Source organism: Oncorhynchus mykiss, chromosome 5 (assembly GCF_013265735.2).
Source record: "Oncorhynchus mykiss isolate Arlee chromosome 5, USDA_OmykA_1.1, whole genome shotgun sequence".
Classification (NCBI taxonomy): Eukaryota; Metazoa; Chordata; class Actinopteri; order Salmoniformes; family Salmonidae; genus Oncorhynchus; species Oncorhynchus mykiss.
Genome location: NC_048569.1, coordinates 44,412,004 through 44,429,703, shown reverse-complemented (window position 1 = coordinate 44,429,703; position 17,700 = coordinate 44,412,004). Strand labels below are relative to the sequence as shown.

Below are 17,700 nucleotides of genomic sequence, written 5' to 3'. Positions count from 1 at the left end.
AAAGATCCTGTATGGAGGAATGGTTAAGATCCCTCCCAATGTTTTCTCCAATCTAATAAAACATTTTAGAAAAAGGCTCTGTGTCGTTTTCCACGCAAGGGGAGGTTGCTGGAGTATTGAAAACAGTTTTTATTAATATTTTATGAATATAAAATAATACAATTTCCCAATTCTTTTTACGCATACAGTCAGTCATGTCTGCTCATCTGTGCATGTGCGAGCACGTGTGGGTGTGTGATTGTGTGTGATTGTGTGGGTGTGTGTTTCCACCCACCTAGACGTGTTCTCCAGAGTGCTCCGGACTTCATTCATCTGGTCCTTCCCAAAATACACCACTGTGAGGTGGACACGCCCATCCTGCCGCACACACACCTCTCTGCAACAAACACAAACACACACACACACAAACACATTAAGACACAATGAATCAAACAGAGCAGGGGACTTACTATACACAACCCAAGTACAGAGAGGGCCATGGGGCAAGTAGCCTAGGTTGTAATCATTTGTTTTGCTTTCAGCAGACGTTCGCTGCGTTTGAAGCTTTCCTGGCGCAACGGAACCGATGGAATAATCGTCAAGGTCCAAACCCTGCACATTTGCACTGAAGGTAGAGCGAGACAAAAAAGTTCAAAGTGTTTGTAAGAAAACACATATTGTATCAATAGAAGAGGTCAGTTCAAAATGGGGTTACAGCGAGATCAGAGAGTACCCTCAAGGGTAGGCGCATACCAGAGGAGGCTGGTGGGAGGAGCTATAGGAGGAGGAGGCTCATTGTAATGGCTGGAATGGAATCAATGGAACTGTATCAAACACACTGCACTTATGGGAAACCACATTTTTGACTCCGTTCCATGGATTCCAATTCCGGCCATTACAATGAGCCCGTCCTCCTATAGCTCCTCCCAACAGCCTCCACTGGTGCATACGGTATATGCACAGGCTACATACAGTATGTTACGTTTTTATATAGGAGTAACACAATGAGGACCTGGCACCAGACAGAAGCCTAGAGCGATCGATCTCCAGCACTAGTGCGACATTCTAGAACTCTAGCAAGCAGACATTCTGATGGAGACACGCCAAATGTATATGCTGTGCTCAGTAAATGAGTCACATGGCTTCTGAAAGACTGTCAGTTCGACCTCACATTCCTCTTCTCTCCACGTCAATGCGCACACACACACACACACACACACACACGCACACACGCATGCACGCACACACACCACCTCCCCCTCCTCCCTTAAATATGGATGAGACCAAAGCATTTTGCTCAGCGACTCAGGGAACCTTTGTACAGCATGAACAGCACCACTATATCACAGGTTCCCTCTGAGTCCAGGGGGCAGTTTAACGTGCTGGGTTTAAGACTGCTACTAAGCAGGATTTGCCAGGAAAAAAAAAACACCCTCAAAGCCTTGATAAGCAGCTGTGCAGGAGTGTAACAAATTACAGGAATGAAAAGGTCTCTAACAGACAGACATGCCGTGGCTATCAGAGTACAAACAGAACCTTCATACCTCCTATACTCTGAATCCTTTACTGCCGCGACAAACTAGGAATGTCAAACATGGACAACTACTGCATATTCTGTTTCTCGTTCCCTTTAACTCGGTTATTGCCTAACATTATCGTAGTTAATACAAGTGAACATGTTTTTTAAAATGTCTTTATTAACCCTTATTTTACCGTTGTTGTTTTTAATGTTAGGTAGGTTGCCGGAGAACACATTCTGATTTACCACAACAAACCGGGGAGAGGGGCGAAAGGCCCAATACCACGCATGAATAACTAAGTGGCTCTCACCTGAAGTTGTGCATGAAGTGTCTGAACTTGTCGGCCCTCTGGGAGAGGGGCACTATGATGTTGATGGGGACGTTAGCCGTGTCCACCCTCTCGTTCTTCACCTTCATCAGGGGCCCAAAGGGACGGAACAGAACCAGCTTCCTGAACTCACGGCTCTGGTCCCCTTTGAAGGTGAGCTCATACAGAGTGCCTTTGTCCTTCTCCGTCCGAGCGATACCTGGGGAAGGGAGAAGAGTGAGCATACCCATACACGTACACACACCAGGGCTGTCAAATGTAGACAGGCGCACACACACACACACACACACACACACACACACACACACACACACACACACACACACACACACACACACACACACACACACACACACACACACACACACACACACACACGCACACACACAGCTGAACTGCAGTTCAGTTTATTTGATTATTTGTTGTTATAATGTTGATGGCTATCCAGTAGTGCATTGTGGATAATCTGCCTGGGTTTTGTCAACTGGTGAATATTTTCTCCACTTTGCTGCCTGGATCTGAAAGTTTTTTGAAAAGAGAAGGATAGTCCTTGGCTGTGTGGCCATGGGAGAGAGAGACAGACCCAGAGAGACAGGGATAGACAGACAGGGCATTTCAAGCTCAGGGAGAGAGAGAGAGAGAGAGATACAGGACAGGGAGAGAGGGACAGACAGGGCATTTAAGTGAGAGAGAGAGAGTGCAACAGACCGGGCATTTCAGACCTTGGGAGAGAGTGACAGACAGGGTATTTCAGGCCCAGGGAGAGAGAAAGGGCATTTTAAGCCCAGGGAGAGAGAGAAAAGGCATTTTAAGCCCAGGGAGAGAGGGAAATGGCATTTTAAGCACAGGGAGAGAGAAAGGGCATTTTAAGCCCAGGGAGAGAGAAAGGGCATTTTAAGCCCAGGGAGAGAGAAAGGGCATTTTAAGCCCAGGGAGAGAGAGAAAGGGCATTTTAAGCCCAGGGAGAGAAAGAAAGGGCATTTTAAGCCCAGGGAAAGAGAGAAAGGGCATTTTAAGCCCAGGGAGAGAGAGAAAGACAAACAGGGCAATTCAGGCCCACGGAATGAGAAAGGGACAGACAGGCAGGCAGGCATACAGGCAGACAGACAGAGACACAGAGAGAGAGAGAGAGAAATAGTACCTGACTACTGTGACTGACCCAAAATTAAAGAAATCCTTGACTATGTACAGCAGCCGAAGGCAGACCTGGCTCTCAGGAGAAGACAGGCTATGTGCACACTGCCCACAAAATGAGGTGGAAACTGAGCTGCACTTCTTAACCTCCTGCCAAATGTTTGACCATATCAGAGACACATATTTCCTCAGATTACACAGACCCACAAAGAATTTGAAAACAAATCCAATTTCGATAAGCTCCCATATCTATTGGGTGAAGTACCAGAGTGTTTCATCACAGCAGCACGATTTGTGACCTATTGCCACAAGAAAAGGGCAACCAGTGAAGAACAAACACTATTGTAAATACGACCTATATTTTTGTTTATTTATTTTCCCATTTGTGCTTGAACTATTTGCACATCATTAAAACACTACTGTTAGGTTCTAAATAACAGGGTCAAATGTGAAGGGCAACTATGAAAAGCTGTTTTTTTAAAACCCGCCTCCTATGCTGAGTCTCCTCCTTACACATCTGGACAGCCAATACATCTCGGTTGCTAGGCAGGACGTTAGTGATGCATGTTCTTTCTCACTTCATCTGACCTGACCTCGGCCCAAATTCCTCACTCCTCCCCCAACTGACGGCTGTCCTCTTGACTTGTACCAGACTGTGGCCCTTCTCCTTTCCATAGGATACCTGATGTCTAACAATAACATGTTCTGCATTCTCCGCTCTCCCTCCCTTCAACATTTCAAGTTTAGAAGTCAGCACCCATCAGTACATAGACATAATATCACATTTGAAATGTCTTTATTCTTTTGGAACTTTATTCTTTTGTGAATGTAATGTTACATTTTTATAGTATATTTCACTTTTGTTTAGTATCTATTTCACTTGCTTTGGTAATGTAAACATGTTTCCCATGCCAATAAAGCCCCTTAAACGGACATTGAAATTGAATTGAGAGAGAGACAGAAACTGACAGAGAGAGAGAGAGAGAGAGAGAGACAGGGCATTATGACAGGGCATTTTATGCCCAGAGAGAGATGGCCAGAAAGGGCATTTCAGGCCAATGTAAAGATCCCCGGCCTTCCTCTCTGCTCCTAGGTGGACTAGGCTGGGGCCCTGGGCCATCTGCCACTATGACAGCTGAAGGAGACTGGTCATGCATAGAGATCCTACTCACACTGGATTTACAACGCCTCACAGTAGTTAATACCCAGACATATCACTCAACAACCATACCGTTTACTCAGTCCCCCCTTCACAGCTGTGCACTGTCAGTCAAAACCTCTTGTTCCAAAGATGACATGACTGGACTGGACAAAAACACAGCAAGAGTGTGAGGTTCGTCATCACGAAAGCAAAATTCTGTCCCAAAATAATTCTTTGAATTTCTCTACAGAAAATGCATGTACTTTACTCCCATTTCAAAACATTCTACTTTCGATTACTTCAAGAATAAAAACGGGATATTTTAAGTCACGCAACAATGCAGTAGAATCTAGCACAGTATCAAAATCCTCATACTGCAGGCTACAGTATTCTCCCGATAGAAAACACAGGAAGCTGCAAAAGTCGAGCGAGAATAGCTTGTGATCCCCAGTCCGATAGTGGCAAGACTAACTTCCTGTGATAAGAGCCATCTTCTCTTAACTCTGGGGACAGGGTGGGCTGTGGCTCCTCAGCCCAGACTCCATGTACCACATAAACATGTTTTTCACATTCACACAGCATACAGGATAGGATATTCATTTGATCACCCTGTTGCAACATAACTGCAAAAAATGTATCAACCCATGAAAATGTCCATTAACTGTAATCCACAGGCAGCACAATTCTGATATTTTTTTCCACTCATTTTGACCAATCACATCAGCTCTTTTAGGGGCGGCAGGTAGCCTAGTGGGTAGCGTGTAAGGGCCAGTAAGCGAAAGGTTGCTGGATCAAATCTCTGAGATGTCATTCTGCCCCTGAACAAGGCAGTTAACCCACTGTTCCCCAGTAGGCAATCATTGTAAATAAGAATTTGTTCTTAACTGACTTGCCTAGTTACATAAAAATGTTTTTTTTTTTTAAATATATTTTTCAGAGCTGATTTGATTGGTCTAAAGACCAATTAGTGAACAAAAGATTAGAATTGGGCTACCTCTCTAAAAGCAGCCATATTCATTCACATTTCCTCTTGCTGCATGATTATTTTCCTGCTGTAGCAAACTGGCTCAAATTAAGATCCTACACCTGTACCACTCCATTTCCACCCAAACCCTCTCTTTTGCTTTCATTTTTTTATTCTAGTTTGTCTCTCCCTCTCGTTTCCTTCGCTCTCTCTCCCCTTCTACTCTGTCCCTCTTATTCCTTGTTGTCTCGTTGCGCCACTCTCATGCTTTCTGTGCGACAGCTGAGCAAACCCACCCGGGGCAGCTCCTGAAAAACACCATTCAGTACAGCCAATGGGTGGTGTTCAGTATTTGTGTTCAGTCGCGGCTCGCTAACTGAGAATTGGCAGGGCCCTTAATGCTCCCTTTGTAATCGTCAGCATCTCAACAAGCTTCAAGTTGTCTGGATGAATGAAAAGGTACTTGTCCACTGGTACAGCTCATTTAAAAGGACGGGCAAGGAGAACTTCATTGCTAATATAAAGACAGTTCATTAAGTAGCCTACACGGCCGCTTTCATTTTTGTTGTTGAACAATGGTTGTTGTTTGCTACTTGCTACACAGCCACGTCCAACAACAGAGTACTCTTTGGATAACTCTGGAACAAATTGGCTATCTACAGGGTCAAAAAAACACATTTAAAGAGTTTATTTCCAAAACGCTATATATCTACCAATGTTTCACGTGCTTTTTTCACCAGAAATGATTGCTTACCTTCATGTGTGTAAAATATTGCTGTTCTCAGATTTGTAAATCATAGATTTTAGGTGTGTATTTAAAAAATTTGATGTTTTTTCAAAACACTAGATATCCATTGTTTAGCTGGATTAGAATGTTTGTATATGTATATTTGACTAAGATGTGTGGTTGTCTCCACTATCTATCTTAAGATGAATGCACTAACTGTAAGTCACTCTGGATAAGAGAATCTGCTAAATGACGGAAATGTCAAATGTTTCATTTTTCTACATTGTAGAATAATAGTGAAATCAAATCAATTTTTATTGGTCACATACAGTGGGGCAAAAAAGTATTTCACAAAACATCACTGCTCTAGAGGAGATCTGCATGGAGGAATGGGCCAAAATACCAGCAACAGTGTGTGAAAACCTTGTGAAGACTTACAGAAAACGTTTGACCTCTGTCAACAAAGGGTATATAACAAAGTACTGAGAGAAACTTTTGTTATTGACCAAATACTTATTTTCCACCATAATTTGCAAATAAATTCATTAAAAATCCTACAATATGATTTTCTGGATTTTTTTCTTCTCATTTTGTCTGTCATAGTTGAAGTGAACCTATGATGAAAATTACAGGCCTCTCTCATCGTTTTAAGTGGGAGAACTTGCACAATTGGTGGCTGACTAAATACTTTTTTTGCCCCACTGTACACATGGTTAGCAGCTGTTTAATGCACGTGTAGTGAAATGCTTGTGCTTCTAGTTCCGACCATGCAGTAATATATAAGAAGTATTATAACAAATTCACAATGACTACCTTATACACACAAATGTAAAGGGATGAACAAGAATATGCACATATAAAAATATGGATAAGCGATGGCCGTGCGGCGTAGGCAAGTTGCAGTAGATGGTATGGAACAGTACATACAGTGGAAGTCAGAAGTTTACATACACCTTAGCCAAATACCTTTAAACTCAGTGTTTCACAATTCCTGACATTTATTCCTGGTAAAAAATGCCCTGTCTCCAGTCAGTTAGGATCACCACTTTATTTTAAGAATGTGAAATGTCATTAAAAAAAGCAGAGAATGATTTATTTCAGCTTGTATTTCTTTCATCACATTCCCAGTGATGAAGTTTACATACACTCAATTAGTATTTGGTAGCATTGCCTTTAAATTGTTTATCTTGGGTCAAACGTTTTGGGTATCCTTACACAAGCTTCCCACAATAAGTTGGGTGAATTTTGGCCCATTCCTCCTGACAGAGCTGGTGTAACTAAGTCAGGTTTGTAGGCCTCCTTGCATGTATATGCTTTTTCAGTTCTGCCCACAAATGTTCTATGGGATTGAGGTCAGGGCTATGTGATGGCCACTCCAATACCTTGACTTTGTTGTCCTTAAGCCATTTTGCCACAACTTTGGAAGTATGCTTGGGGTCATTGTCCATTTGGAAGACCCATTTGCAACCAAGCTTTAACTTACTGACTGATGTCTTGAGATGTTGCTTTAATATATGCACATAATTTGTCTCCCTCATGATGCCATCTATTTTGTTAAGTGCACCAGTCCCTCCTGCAGCAAAGCACCTACACAACATGATGCTGCCACCCCCGTGCTTCCCAGTTGGGATGGTGTTCCTCGGCTTGCAAGCATCCCCCTTTTTCCTCCAAACATAACAATAGTCATTATGGCCAAACAGTTAAATTTTTATTTCATCAGACCAGAGGACATTTCTCCAAAGAGTACGATCTTTGTCCCGATGTGCAGTTTTTTATGGCGGCTTTGGAGCAGTGGCATCTTTCTTGCTGAGCGGCCGTTCAGGTTATGTCGATATAGGACTCGTTTTTACTGTGGATATAGATATTTTTGTACCTGTGTCCTCCAGCATCTTCACAAGGTCCTTAGCTCTTGTTCTGCGATTAATTTGCACTTTTCGCACCAAAGTACATTCATCTCTAGGAGACAGAACGCGTCTCCTTCCTGAGTGGTATGACGGCTGCGTGGTCCCATGGTGTATATACTTGCATACTATTGTTTGTACAGATGAACGTGGTACCTTCAAGCATTTGGAAATTGCTCCCAAGGATGAACCAGACTTGTGGAGGTCTACAATTTATTTTCTGAGGTCTTTGCTGATTTCTTTTGATTTTCCCATGATGTCAAGCAAAGACGCACTGAGTTTGAAGGTAGGCCTTGAAATACATCCACAGGTACATCTCCAATTGACTCACATCATGTCGATTAGCCTATCCGAAGCTTCTAAAGCCATGACATCCTTTTCTGGAATTTTCCAAGCTGTTTAAATGCCCAGTCAACGTAGTGTATGTAAACTTCTGACCCACTGGCATTGTGATACAGTGAATTATAAGTGAAACAATCTGTCTGTAAACAATTGTTGGAAAAATGACTTGTGTCATGCAAAGTAGATGTCCTAACCGACTTGCCAAAACTATAGTTTGTTAACAAGAAATTTGTGGAGTCGTTGAAAAAACAAGTTTTATTGACTCCAACCTAAGTGTATGTAAACTTCCGACTTCAACTGTACATATGAGATGAGTATAATGTAGGATATGTAAACATTTGTCAGAGTCGTGTGTATAGGTGGCAGGGAAGTCAGGCGCAGGAGAGTCAAACGGAGTGTAAGTGGAGTTTTTTAATAAATGCCCACTTAACATGCTCCAAACACTAATATGTACATACATAAATAAACATGGGTACGAGGACCCGTCGCGCACCTATACAACAATAAAACAACACTGACATAAAACAATCTCTGACAAAGACATGAGGGGAAACAGAGGGTTAAATACACAACAGGTAATGAATGGGATTGAAACCAGGTGCGTGGGAAGACAAGACAAAACCAATAGAAAATGAAAAATGGATCAATGATGGCTAGAAGACCGATGACGTCGACCGCCGAGCACCGCCCGAACAAGAAGAGGCAACGACTTCAGTAGAAGTCGTGACAACATTATTAAAGTGGCGTTATTTAAAGTGTCTAGTGATACCTTTATTACAGTAAGACCATTTATTAAAGTGGCCAGATATTTGAGACTGTATGTTGGCAGCCACTTTATGTTAGTGATGGCTGTTTAACAGTCTGCTGGCCTTTGAGATAGAAGCTGCTTTTCAGTCTCTCGGTCCCAGCTTTGATGCACCTGTACTGACCTCGCCTTCTGGATGATAGTGGGGTTAACAGGCAGTGGCTCGGGTGGTTGTTGTCCTTGAGGATCTTTTTGGCCTTCCTGTGTCATCAAGGTGCTGTAGGTGTTCTGGAGGGCAGGTAGTTTGCCCCCTGTGATGCGTTGTGCAGACCGCACTACCCTCTGGTAGTGTACCAGCTGGTAGTATACGAGGCAGTTGCTGTACAAGGCGGTGATACAGCCCGACAGGATGCTCTCGATTGTGCATCTGTAAAAGTTTGTGAATGTTTTAGGTGACAAGCCAAATTTCTTCAGCCTCCTGAGGTTGAAGAGGGGCTGTTGTGCCTTCTTCACCACACTGTCTGTATGGGTGGATGATTTCAGTTTGTCCGTGATGTGTACGCCGAGGAACTTAAAACTTTCCACCTTCTCCACTACTGTCCCGTCGATGTGGATGGGGGAGGGGGTGTCTCCCTCTGCTGTGTGCTGAAGTTCACGATCATCTCCTTTGTTTATTTTCCTGACACCACACTCCGAAGGCCCTTCCTGAAGGCCGTCTCATCGTTGTTGGTAATCAAGCCTACCACTGTAGTGTCATCTGCAAATTTGATGATTGAGTTGGAAGTGTGCATGGCCTCGCAGACACGGTGAACAGGGAGTACAGGAGAGGGCTGAGAATGCACCCTTGTGGGGCCCCAGTGTTGAGAATCAGCGGGGAGATGTTGTTTCCTACCTTCACCACCTGGGGGCGGCCCGTCAGAAAGTCCAGGACCCAGTTGCACAGGGCGGGGTCGAGACCCAGGGTCTCGGGCTTAATGACGAGTTTGGAGGGTACTATGGTGTTAAATGCTGAGTAGTAGTCAATGAACAGCATTCTTACATAGGTATTCCTCTTGTCCAGATGGGTTAGGGCAGTGTGCAGTGTGGTTGCGTTTGCGTCGTCTGTGGACTTATTGGGGCGGTAAGGAAATTGGAGTGGGTCTAGGCTATCAGGTAGGATGGAAGTGATATGATCCTTGACAAGTCTCTCAAAGCACTTCATGATGACAGAAGTGAGTGCAACGGGGTTATAGTCATTTAGTTCAGTTACCGTAGCTTTCTTGGGAACAGGAACAATGGTGGCCATCTTGAAGCATGTGGTAAGAACAGACTGGGATAGGGATTGAATATGTCCGTAAACACACCGGCCAGTTGGTCTGGCCGGCTAGGGTTGCTGTCTGGGCCGGCAGCCTTGCGAGGGTTAACATGTTTAAATGTTTTACTCACGTCAGTCACGGAGAAGGAGAGCCCACAGGTTTTGGTAGCGGGCCGTGTCAATGGAACTGTATTGTCCTCAAAGCGAGCAAAGAAGTTGTTTAGCTTGTCTGGGAGCAAGATGTCGATGTCCACGACGGGGCTAGTGTTCTTTTTGTAATCCGTGATTGATTGTAGACTCTGCCACATACATCTTGTGTTTGAGCGGTTTGATTCCCAATGGAATAACACATTAGGAATCATGTAGTAACCAAAAAATATATTTTTGATTTTAGATTCTTCAAAGTAGCCACCCTTTGCCTTGATGACACTCTTGGCATTTTCTCAACCAGCTTTACCAACAGTCTTGAAGGAGTTCCACATATGCTGATCACTTGTTGGCTGCTTATCCTTCACTCTGTCGACCAACTCATCCCAAACCATTTCAAATGGGTTGAGGTCGGGTGATTGTGGCTAAATCAGATTGTCATCTGATTTAGCACTCCATCACTCTCCTTCTTGGTCAAATAGACCTTACACAGCCTGGAGGTGTGTTGGGTCATTGTCATGTTGAAAAACAAATGATAGTGGGACTAAGTGCAAACCAGATGGGATGGCGTATCGCTGCAAAATGCTGTGGTAGCCATGCTGGTTAAGTGTGCCTTGAATTCTAAATAAATCACTGACAGTGTCACCAGCAAAGCACCCCCACACCATCACACCTCCTCCTCCATGCTTCACGGTGGGAACTACACATGTGGAGATCACCCATTCACCTACTCTGCGTCTCACAAAGACACGGTCGTTGGAACCAAAAGGACAGATTTCCACCGGTCTAATGTCCATTGCTTGTGTTTCTTGGCCCAAGCAAGTCTCTTCTTATTGGTGTCGTTTAATGGTGGTTTCTTTGCAGCAATTAGACTATGAAGGCCTGGTTTACGCAGTCTCCTCTGAACAGTAGATGTTGAGATGTGTCTGTTATTTGAACTCTGTGAAGTATTTATTTGGGCTGCAATTTCTGACATGCAGTTAACTCTAATGAACTCTTCAGCAGATGTAACTCTGGTTCTTCCTTTCCTGTGGCGGTCCTCATGAGAGCCAGTTTCCTCATTGCGCTTGATGGTTTTTGCAACTGCACTTGAAGAAAGTTCTTGCTTCTTTGAGCTGTTCTTGCCATAATATGAACTTGGTATTTTACCAAATAGGGCTATATTCTGTATACCACCCTGTCACAACACAACTGATTGGCTCAAACGGATTAAGAAGGAAAGCAAAGGGTGGCTACTTTGAAGAATCTAAAATACATTTTGATTTGCTTAACACCTTTTTGGTAACTACAATGATTCCATATGTGTTATTTCATAGTTTTGACAATTATTCTATATCGCCTTTTGGGAAGAAACTCTTAATTCCTTATGGGTATGTTTAAGAGCCGATACCTGAACAAGTACTTCAAGGGAGAGATAGAGGTACATAAACAAGTATGTGTTTTCAGTATATTTTTGGTATGTTGACACACACAGACAGACACAGATAGACACCACACACAAAGGCAGGCACACACACACACACACACACACACACACACACACACACACACACACACACACACACACACACACACACACACACACACACACACACACACACACACACACACACACACACACACACACACACACACACACACACACACTTTCCCTCTCCCAGGTACACGTAGGAATTAGTCAGATATGGCCCCAGTAAAGATGTTGACCTTTCAGAGGAAGTGGCCCCTCTCTCTGAGCTTGTCGAGATGCTACAAACTGAATGGAAAGCAGCTGTACTCATTTCCTACTCCAAATCATGCAAGACTAGCTGGATATCCTGGCTGTGGCTCTTCAGCACCTCTATTATGGCTATCACACAGCAAAGCAAGACAACAACAAAAAAACAAGAAGGAACACACGAACATGTTCGTTACGGATGTGGTTTACTGGAGAAAATACAGAAACAATCGTTAGATTTTCTTAGTTGGAAATGGGGATGTGCTGATTATTTATTTGTTCGGGCTGGAGTTCAATTTGGTGAACTAGTTGTTTTTACTCCATATCATTTTTATTCAAACCATGTCAGTATTCCAACTGCCACTCCACAATGTAGCTATTGTAAGCTATCACAGAGTAGTGTGGAGCAGAACCTTGTATATATGCCATACACAGGAGGCTATTGAGAGGAGGATGGCTCATAATAATGGCTGGAACGGAGCAAATGGAATGACACCAATTTGATACCGTTCCACTCATTCTGCTCCAGCCATTACCACGAGCCCGTCCTCCCCAATTATACATACACAGTATGTATATCATTATGGCTGTATACATATGGCTCCGGTATGGAGCTTAGTGACTCACCTTCTATGAAGTCTGATGGGGAGTAGACCTTGGTGGTCCGGCCCTTGTTTGCTCCGTCTCGGGGTGTGTTGAGGCTCCGCAGGGCTGTCTCCAGCGCTTCACTCAGCTCATCCCTCCGGTCCTTCCTCACAGGCTTCTCCTCAGGGTGCCTGGTCAGGCCCATCTCCAGCTGGTACACCCTCTGCAGGGTGAAGCTCTCAAAGGGCACCACGGCATACTCATTGGGTAGTCTGGTCCCCTGGTGGACCTCCGCCCGGCCCAGCTGACTGCGAAGGAACTCCTGGAGGTCCGTGTGGCTCCTGTCAGCCCCAGGCCCCTGCCCCCCCTCCCCGAGGGCACCTCCTCCTGGGGACTGTCCGCCCTGGCCTCTCCCTGCCGCCCGTTCCATTGTGTCTTGAACTCCTTTGAGCTGCTCACTACGCTCCTGCAGTGCTTCTTTTAACTGGGCGATCTGCTTCTTCAGACTCGCCATGTGTAGCTTGTGCTGCTCCTCGCGCTCCGCTAGCATGGCCTGGTAGTCCTCCCGCCCCGGGGGTCCGCTCTGACCCGCCCCTATGCCCCCTGCTGCCGCTACCCCCAGCCCGGGGCGTGGCAGGGCATGGCTCACCAGGTTGTCCTCGGAGTGGGGGCTGCAGGTCATGACGTAGAGGAGGGACAGAGAGCAGCACACTAGGACCAATAGCACGCCCACACGGGACACCCAGGCCAGCAGACCCCTCCGCAGCATCCCGCTATCACCCAGAGGATCCAGGGATACACACACACACTTTACTCTCCAGCAGTCTCACCGCCCACTAAAATCTGATTGTCTTTGTGATTGATATTAATGTCTGACTAACCAAAGACGATCCGCCTGAATGATCATTTGGGCCATTATAAGGGACATCTCAACATTGCTCTTACCATTGTCTGGATTCCTAATCCTTATGTTTGCGGTCAAGGGTGAGGCCCATTGGTCACGTCCCCTTCTCCTTCCCCCCTGGCTGGGGCCCAGTAAGGTCTGACGAGGTCCAGAACCTGGCTATTTCTATTTCCGATTCGGTCATTGGTAACAGACGCCATTCACCAGTGACTCACATCACATATGGTCCCACTACTTTCTCTGTGCACCCCGCTCTTTCCTTCCTGTCTGATGCTGCTGTTGCATTACAGGCCACTGAGAGAATGTCTGTCTGGGATTCGTTGTTTATTCCACTGGACTCATGTTGAGGGGTGATGACACATGACTAGTTTTCCTGGACCTGATTGAGTAAACTGCATAGAGTGAGAACACAAAGCATATCCCTTAAAAGAAAGTGAATGAACATTTTTGGTTGTTCGCAGTTTCTTCATGATGTATATATCCTCCATGAGTTGCCTTCTGGAGAGAGAGAGAGAGAGAGATAGCAGGAGAGAGAGAGAGAGATAGCAGGAGAGAGAGAGCGAGAGAGAGTTAAAACTCAGTTGGTATGAAAGCCCCGTTAAGGTTCCTGAGTATATGATGTCATCACTGTCATTAACATCATATAGTCATCAGAATCAATTTCTTCAAATCTCCTTCATCTAGACATATGCCTTGGTATATACGATTGCTTGGCTCTCTGAAAATGAAGAGCTTCACTTTGTGGTAAAAGCTCTCGATATGCTGCAGTATAAAACTGTGACGTTGTATTTTCAGAGATACATTTTTTTTAATCATAAACCTGGGAGGGCTAGAGGTCTACATGAGGTCTAATGTCTATTGCATGAGGATGTAGGGAAGGAAAACAGTTTCAATATCTAACTCAAGATTACAAAACATGCCACTAAATTTGAAATGTTCATATACTTTGATGTGAACTGAAAGCATGGGTTTCTACCTAGCGACACAGCCAAACCAAGCATCTCGCAATCCCTTTAACTCTGAATAACAATGTTGCCAGTGATGACATTGTGGCACTATGTGGGCTGTTCTAAAAGCATTAGGGACTGTAGATGTATGTGGACACTTCTGCCTGCCTGTCCTCTCACTGTGGAACAACTGGATCAGTAGAAGACAAGCACAAGCACAAAACAAGCAAGAAAACGGGCCATTTACACACCCACACAAACGCTCTCTCTTTATCTCGGTCTCTCTGTCTTTCTCTCTCGTCCACAAGAAAATGTCCTTAATCACATGAAGGAAGACTGTATGGACAGAGATAGAAAAAGACTGCTTGCTTCTATTTTCTACGTTGTAGAATAATAGTGAAGACTTCAAAGCTATGAAATAACATATTTGGAATCATGTAGTAACCAAAAAAAGTGTTAAAAAATCAAAATATATTTTTGATTATTCATAGTAGCCACCTTTTGCCTTGGTGACATCTTTGCACACTCTTGGCATTCTCTCAACCAGCTTCACATATGCTGAGCACTTGTTGGCTGCGGTCCAACTCATCCCAAACCATCTCAATTGGGTTGGGTGATTGTGGAGGCTAGGGCATCTGATGCACTCCATCACTCTCCTTCTTGGTCAAACAGCCCTTACACAGCCTGGAGGTGTGTTGGGTCATTGTCATGTTGAAAAACAAATGATAGTGGGACTAAGTGCAAACCAGATGGGATGGCGTATCGCTGCAGAATGCTGTGGTAGCCATGCTGGTTAAGTGTGCCTTGAATTCTAAATAAATCACAGACAGTGTCACCAGCAAAGCAACCCCACACCATCACACCTCCTCCTCCATGCTTCACGGTGGGAACCACACATGCGGAGATCACCCGTTCACCTACTCTGCTTCTGACAAAGACACGGCGGTTCATGCAAAATCTCTAATCTGGACTCATCAGATCAAAGGACAGATTTCCACCGGTCTAATGTCCATTGCTTGTGTTTTTTTGGCCCAAACAAGTCTCTTCTTCTTATTGGTGTCCTTTAGTAGTGGTTTCTTTGCAGCCATTCGACCATGAAGGCCTGATTCACGCAGTCTCCTCTGAACAGTTGATGTGGAGATGTGTCTGTTACTTGAACTGTTACTTGAAAAAATTGGGGCTGCAATCTGGAGGTGCAGTTAATGAACATATCCTCTACAGCAGAGGTAACTCTGGGTTTTCCTTTCCTGTAGTGGTCCTCGTGAGAGCCAAATAAAATATATTTTGATTTGTTTAACACTTTTTTGGTTACTACATGATTCCATATCTGTTATTTCATAGTTTTGATATCTTCACTATCATTCTACAATGTAGAAAATAGTCAAAATAAAGAAAAACCCTTGAATGAGTAGGTGGGCCCAAACTTTTGACCGGTAGTGTAGGCTCAATGCAGCCTGCTACTAATGAAAAGACCAGTTATGTCAGAATAGCGGGCTGTATAGGTCCTGTGCTCTGTGCCTGGGCTGCTGGGTCAAACCAGTCGCTGATGCGTACATAAGCATTTACGAAATTAATGCATTATGTAGGGATTATGAATGTGTTACGGACGTAGACACCATTGAGAAAAAGGTTCCCAGATGACTTTGGCCTTCCTGCAACAGCACCACGGCTACTTTCGATCTCAAGAATCTAAAGTGGCTTCCTCCTCTTGTCTCCTCTCCTTCATCGTTGCTGGTCTGAGGTTGACTGCGTAAGTGAGCACAATGTGGGGGAGCCTGAATGATAGGAATGAACTTTTACCTGCCTGGCTACGTTATTAATTGCAAAGGAGACGAGAGGATGTGACGTTAAGACTATTGAGATGTAGCCTACTCTATGAGTCCATATAGCCTGTAATTACCATGCATCCTTCTAGCAACAGAGATTCCCACCCCACAGAGCCAGGGACTGGGTGTTGGGAGGAGAGACTGAATGAATGGTGACTCACAGCCAAACCGCTGACTCTCACTGACTCTCAATGGATAGATCCACTGGTTGTCATTTAACTCCCCAAGGGAATGGACTGGGCTGTCATACCAAAATATATAACCTCTAAATCATATTACGGGATGACGTGCTCTTCCCTAACATTCATAATTAAATGATGATTTGTTGTTAAATTACAGCATCCTCACACTGATTCTATCGACATTTAGCACAACGTAACCCTTGTGTGAAACTCGAATAAGATCAGTACGAATAAGTAACATCTAAAGAACGCCTAACATCTACATCTACTTCTGGGACCTCGGATAATTTGTCAACTGAGCTAACCTACAAGTCGTGACTTAATTTCCAACTGAAGTAAAACAAACTGCCATTGTACTGCAGTCAGGAAATGATGTGCCTTTTTTTCCCTCCTCATTTTGGCACGTCTCATCTCAGCAGTGGTCACTGTCCAATCAGAGTGGTGAGACAGTAACTGTGGTGAGACAGTAACTGTGGTGAGACAGTTTACATGAGTTTACTCACCTCTGATTTGTGCTGCTGTGCATAAATAGTTACGTACCACAGTGGGTTCTGTCTTACAGTTACTGCTGTTACTTCTGCTCATGTTTCTGACTTTCTTCCTGTATATTTTCATGACTATAAGAGTGATTGGTTTGTTCCTTTGGAGCAGTAAAGCCAGATTCATGTTTATGCAGAATCTTTAATTACACAGTGGCTAAATCTGAGTCATTATATGATCATTACGCAAACAGTGTTTATAAATATTTATAAACGCTTGTATACAAATGTAGAACATGTAGAAGTGCGGTGACCGGAAATAACATTTCCTGATCTGACTGAGCTATGATAAATGGTGTATTTTTCCTCTCGGGGGGGACTTGCAATCACTCTGAGAGACAGAAACAGATAGAGAGACAGACAGACAGAGGAAAAACTGATTGATAGAGAGCGAGCGAGGGAAAAGAGGGAACGACAGAAAAGAGAGTGAGGTGAGGTGGCGAGTCGGGCGGGCGAAGGTCAGATCAGACTGTCTCTGTGAAGTGTGAAGTATTTGAGGTATGATTCTGTGGCAGTCTCCAAATGTATGAACAGTAGTTCAATGTGTGACTGTGTGTGTGTGTGTGTGTGTGTGTGTGTGTACCCACGTGCGTTACTAAACACATGAAGCTAGAATGTACAAAAATTCACCATAGTGATAATTTCAACAAGGTGCATTCGTTACATTACATAAGCAGGCAGTAAGGCATAAGCAGTGGTCGGTCTGCAATCACTAAAAACAAGAAAATTAACCACAGAAACACACCACAAGGCATGCTTCTGACCCTATTAAAAATAC

The 17,700-nt window shown here is 44.2% G+C and overlaps 1 protein-coding gene across 5 annotated transcripts in view; it reads right to left on the bottom strand.

Annotated features, from left to right (window-relative positions):
- LOC110523911 (chondroitin sulfate N-acetylgalactosaminyltransferase 1) overlaps window positions 1–17,700 on the bottom strand; it is a 35,367-nt gene that overhangs the window by 10,900 nt on the left and 6,767 nt on the right. For 4 of the 5 annotated variants that reach the window (XM_036977632.1, XM_021603054.2, XM_021603053.2 and 1 more), the window contains 3 exons: window positions 12,567–13,926; window positions 1,810–2,026; window positions 275–376 (listed from right to left, as the gene is read on the bottom strand). In XM_036977632.1, the coding sequence (XP_036833527.1) occupies window positions 275–376; window positions 1,810–2,026; window positions 12,567–13,293 (1,046 nt within the window). In that variant the 5' untranslated portion in view covers window positions 13,294–13,926. The remainder of the gene's footprint in view (window positions 1–274; window positions 377–1,809; window positions 2,027–12,566; window positions 13,927–17,700) is intronic. The other variant, XM_021603056.2, reaches the window with a different exon arrangement.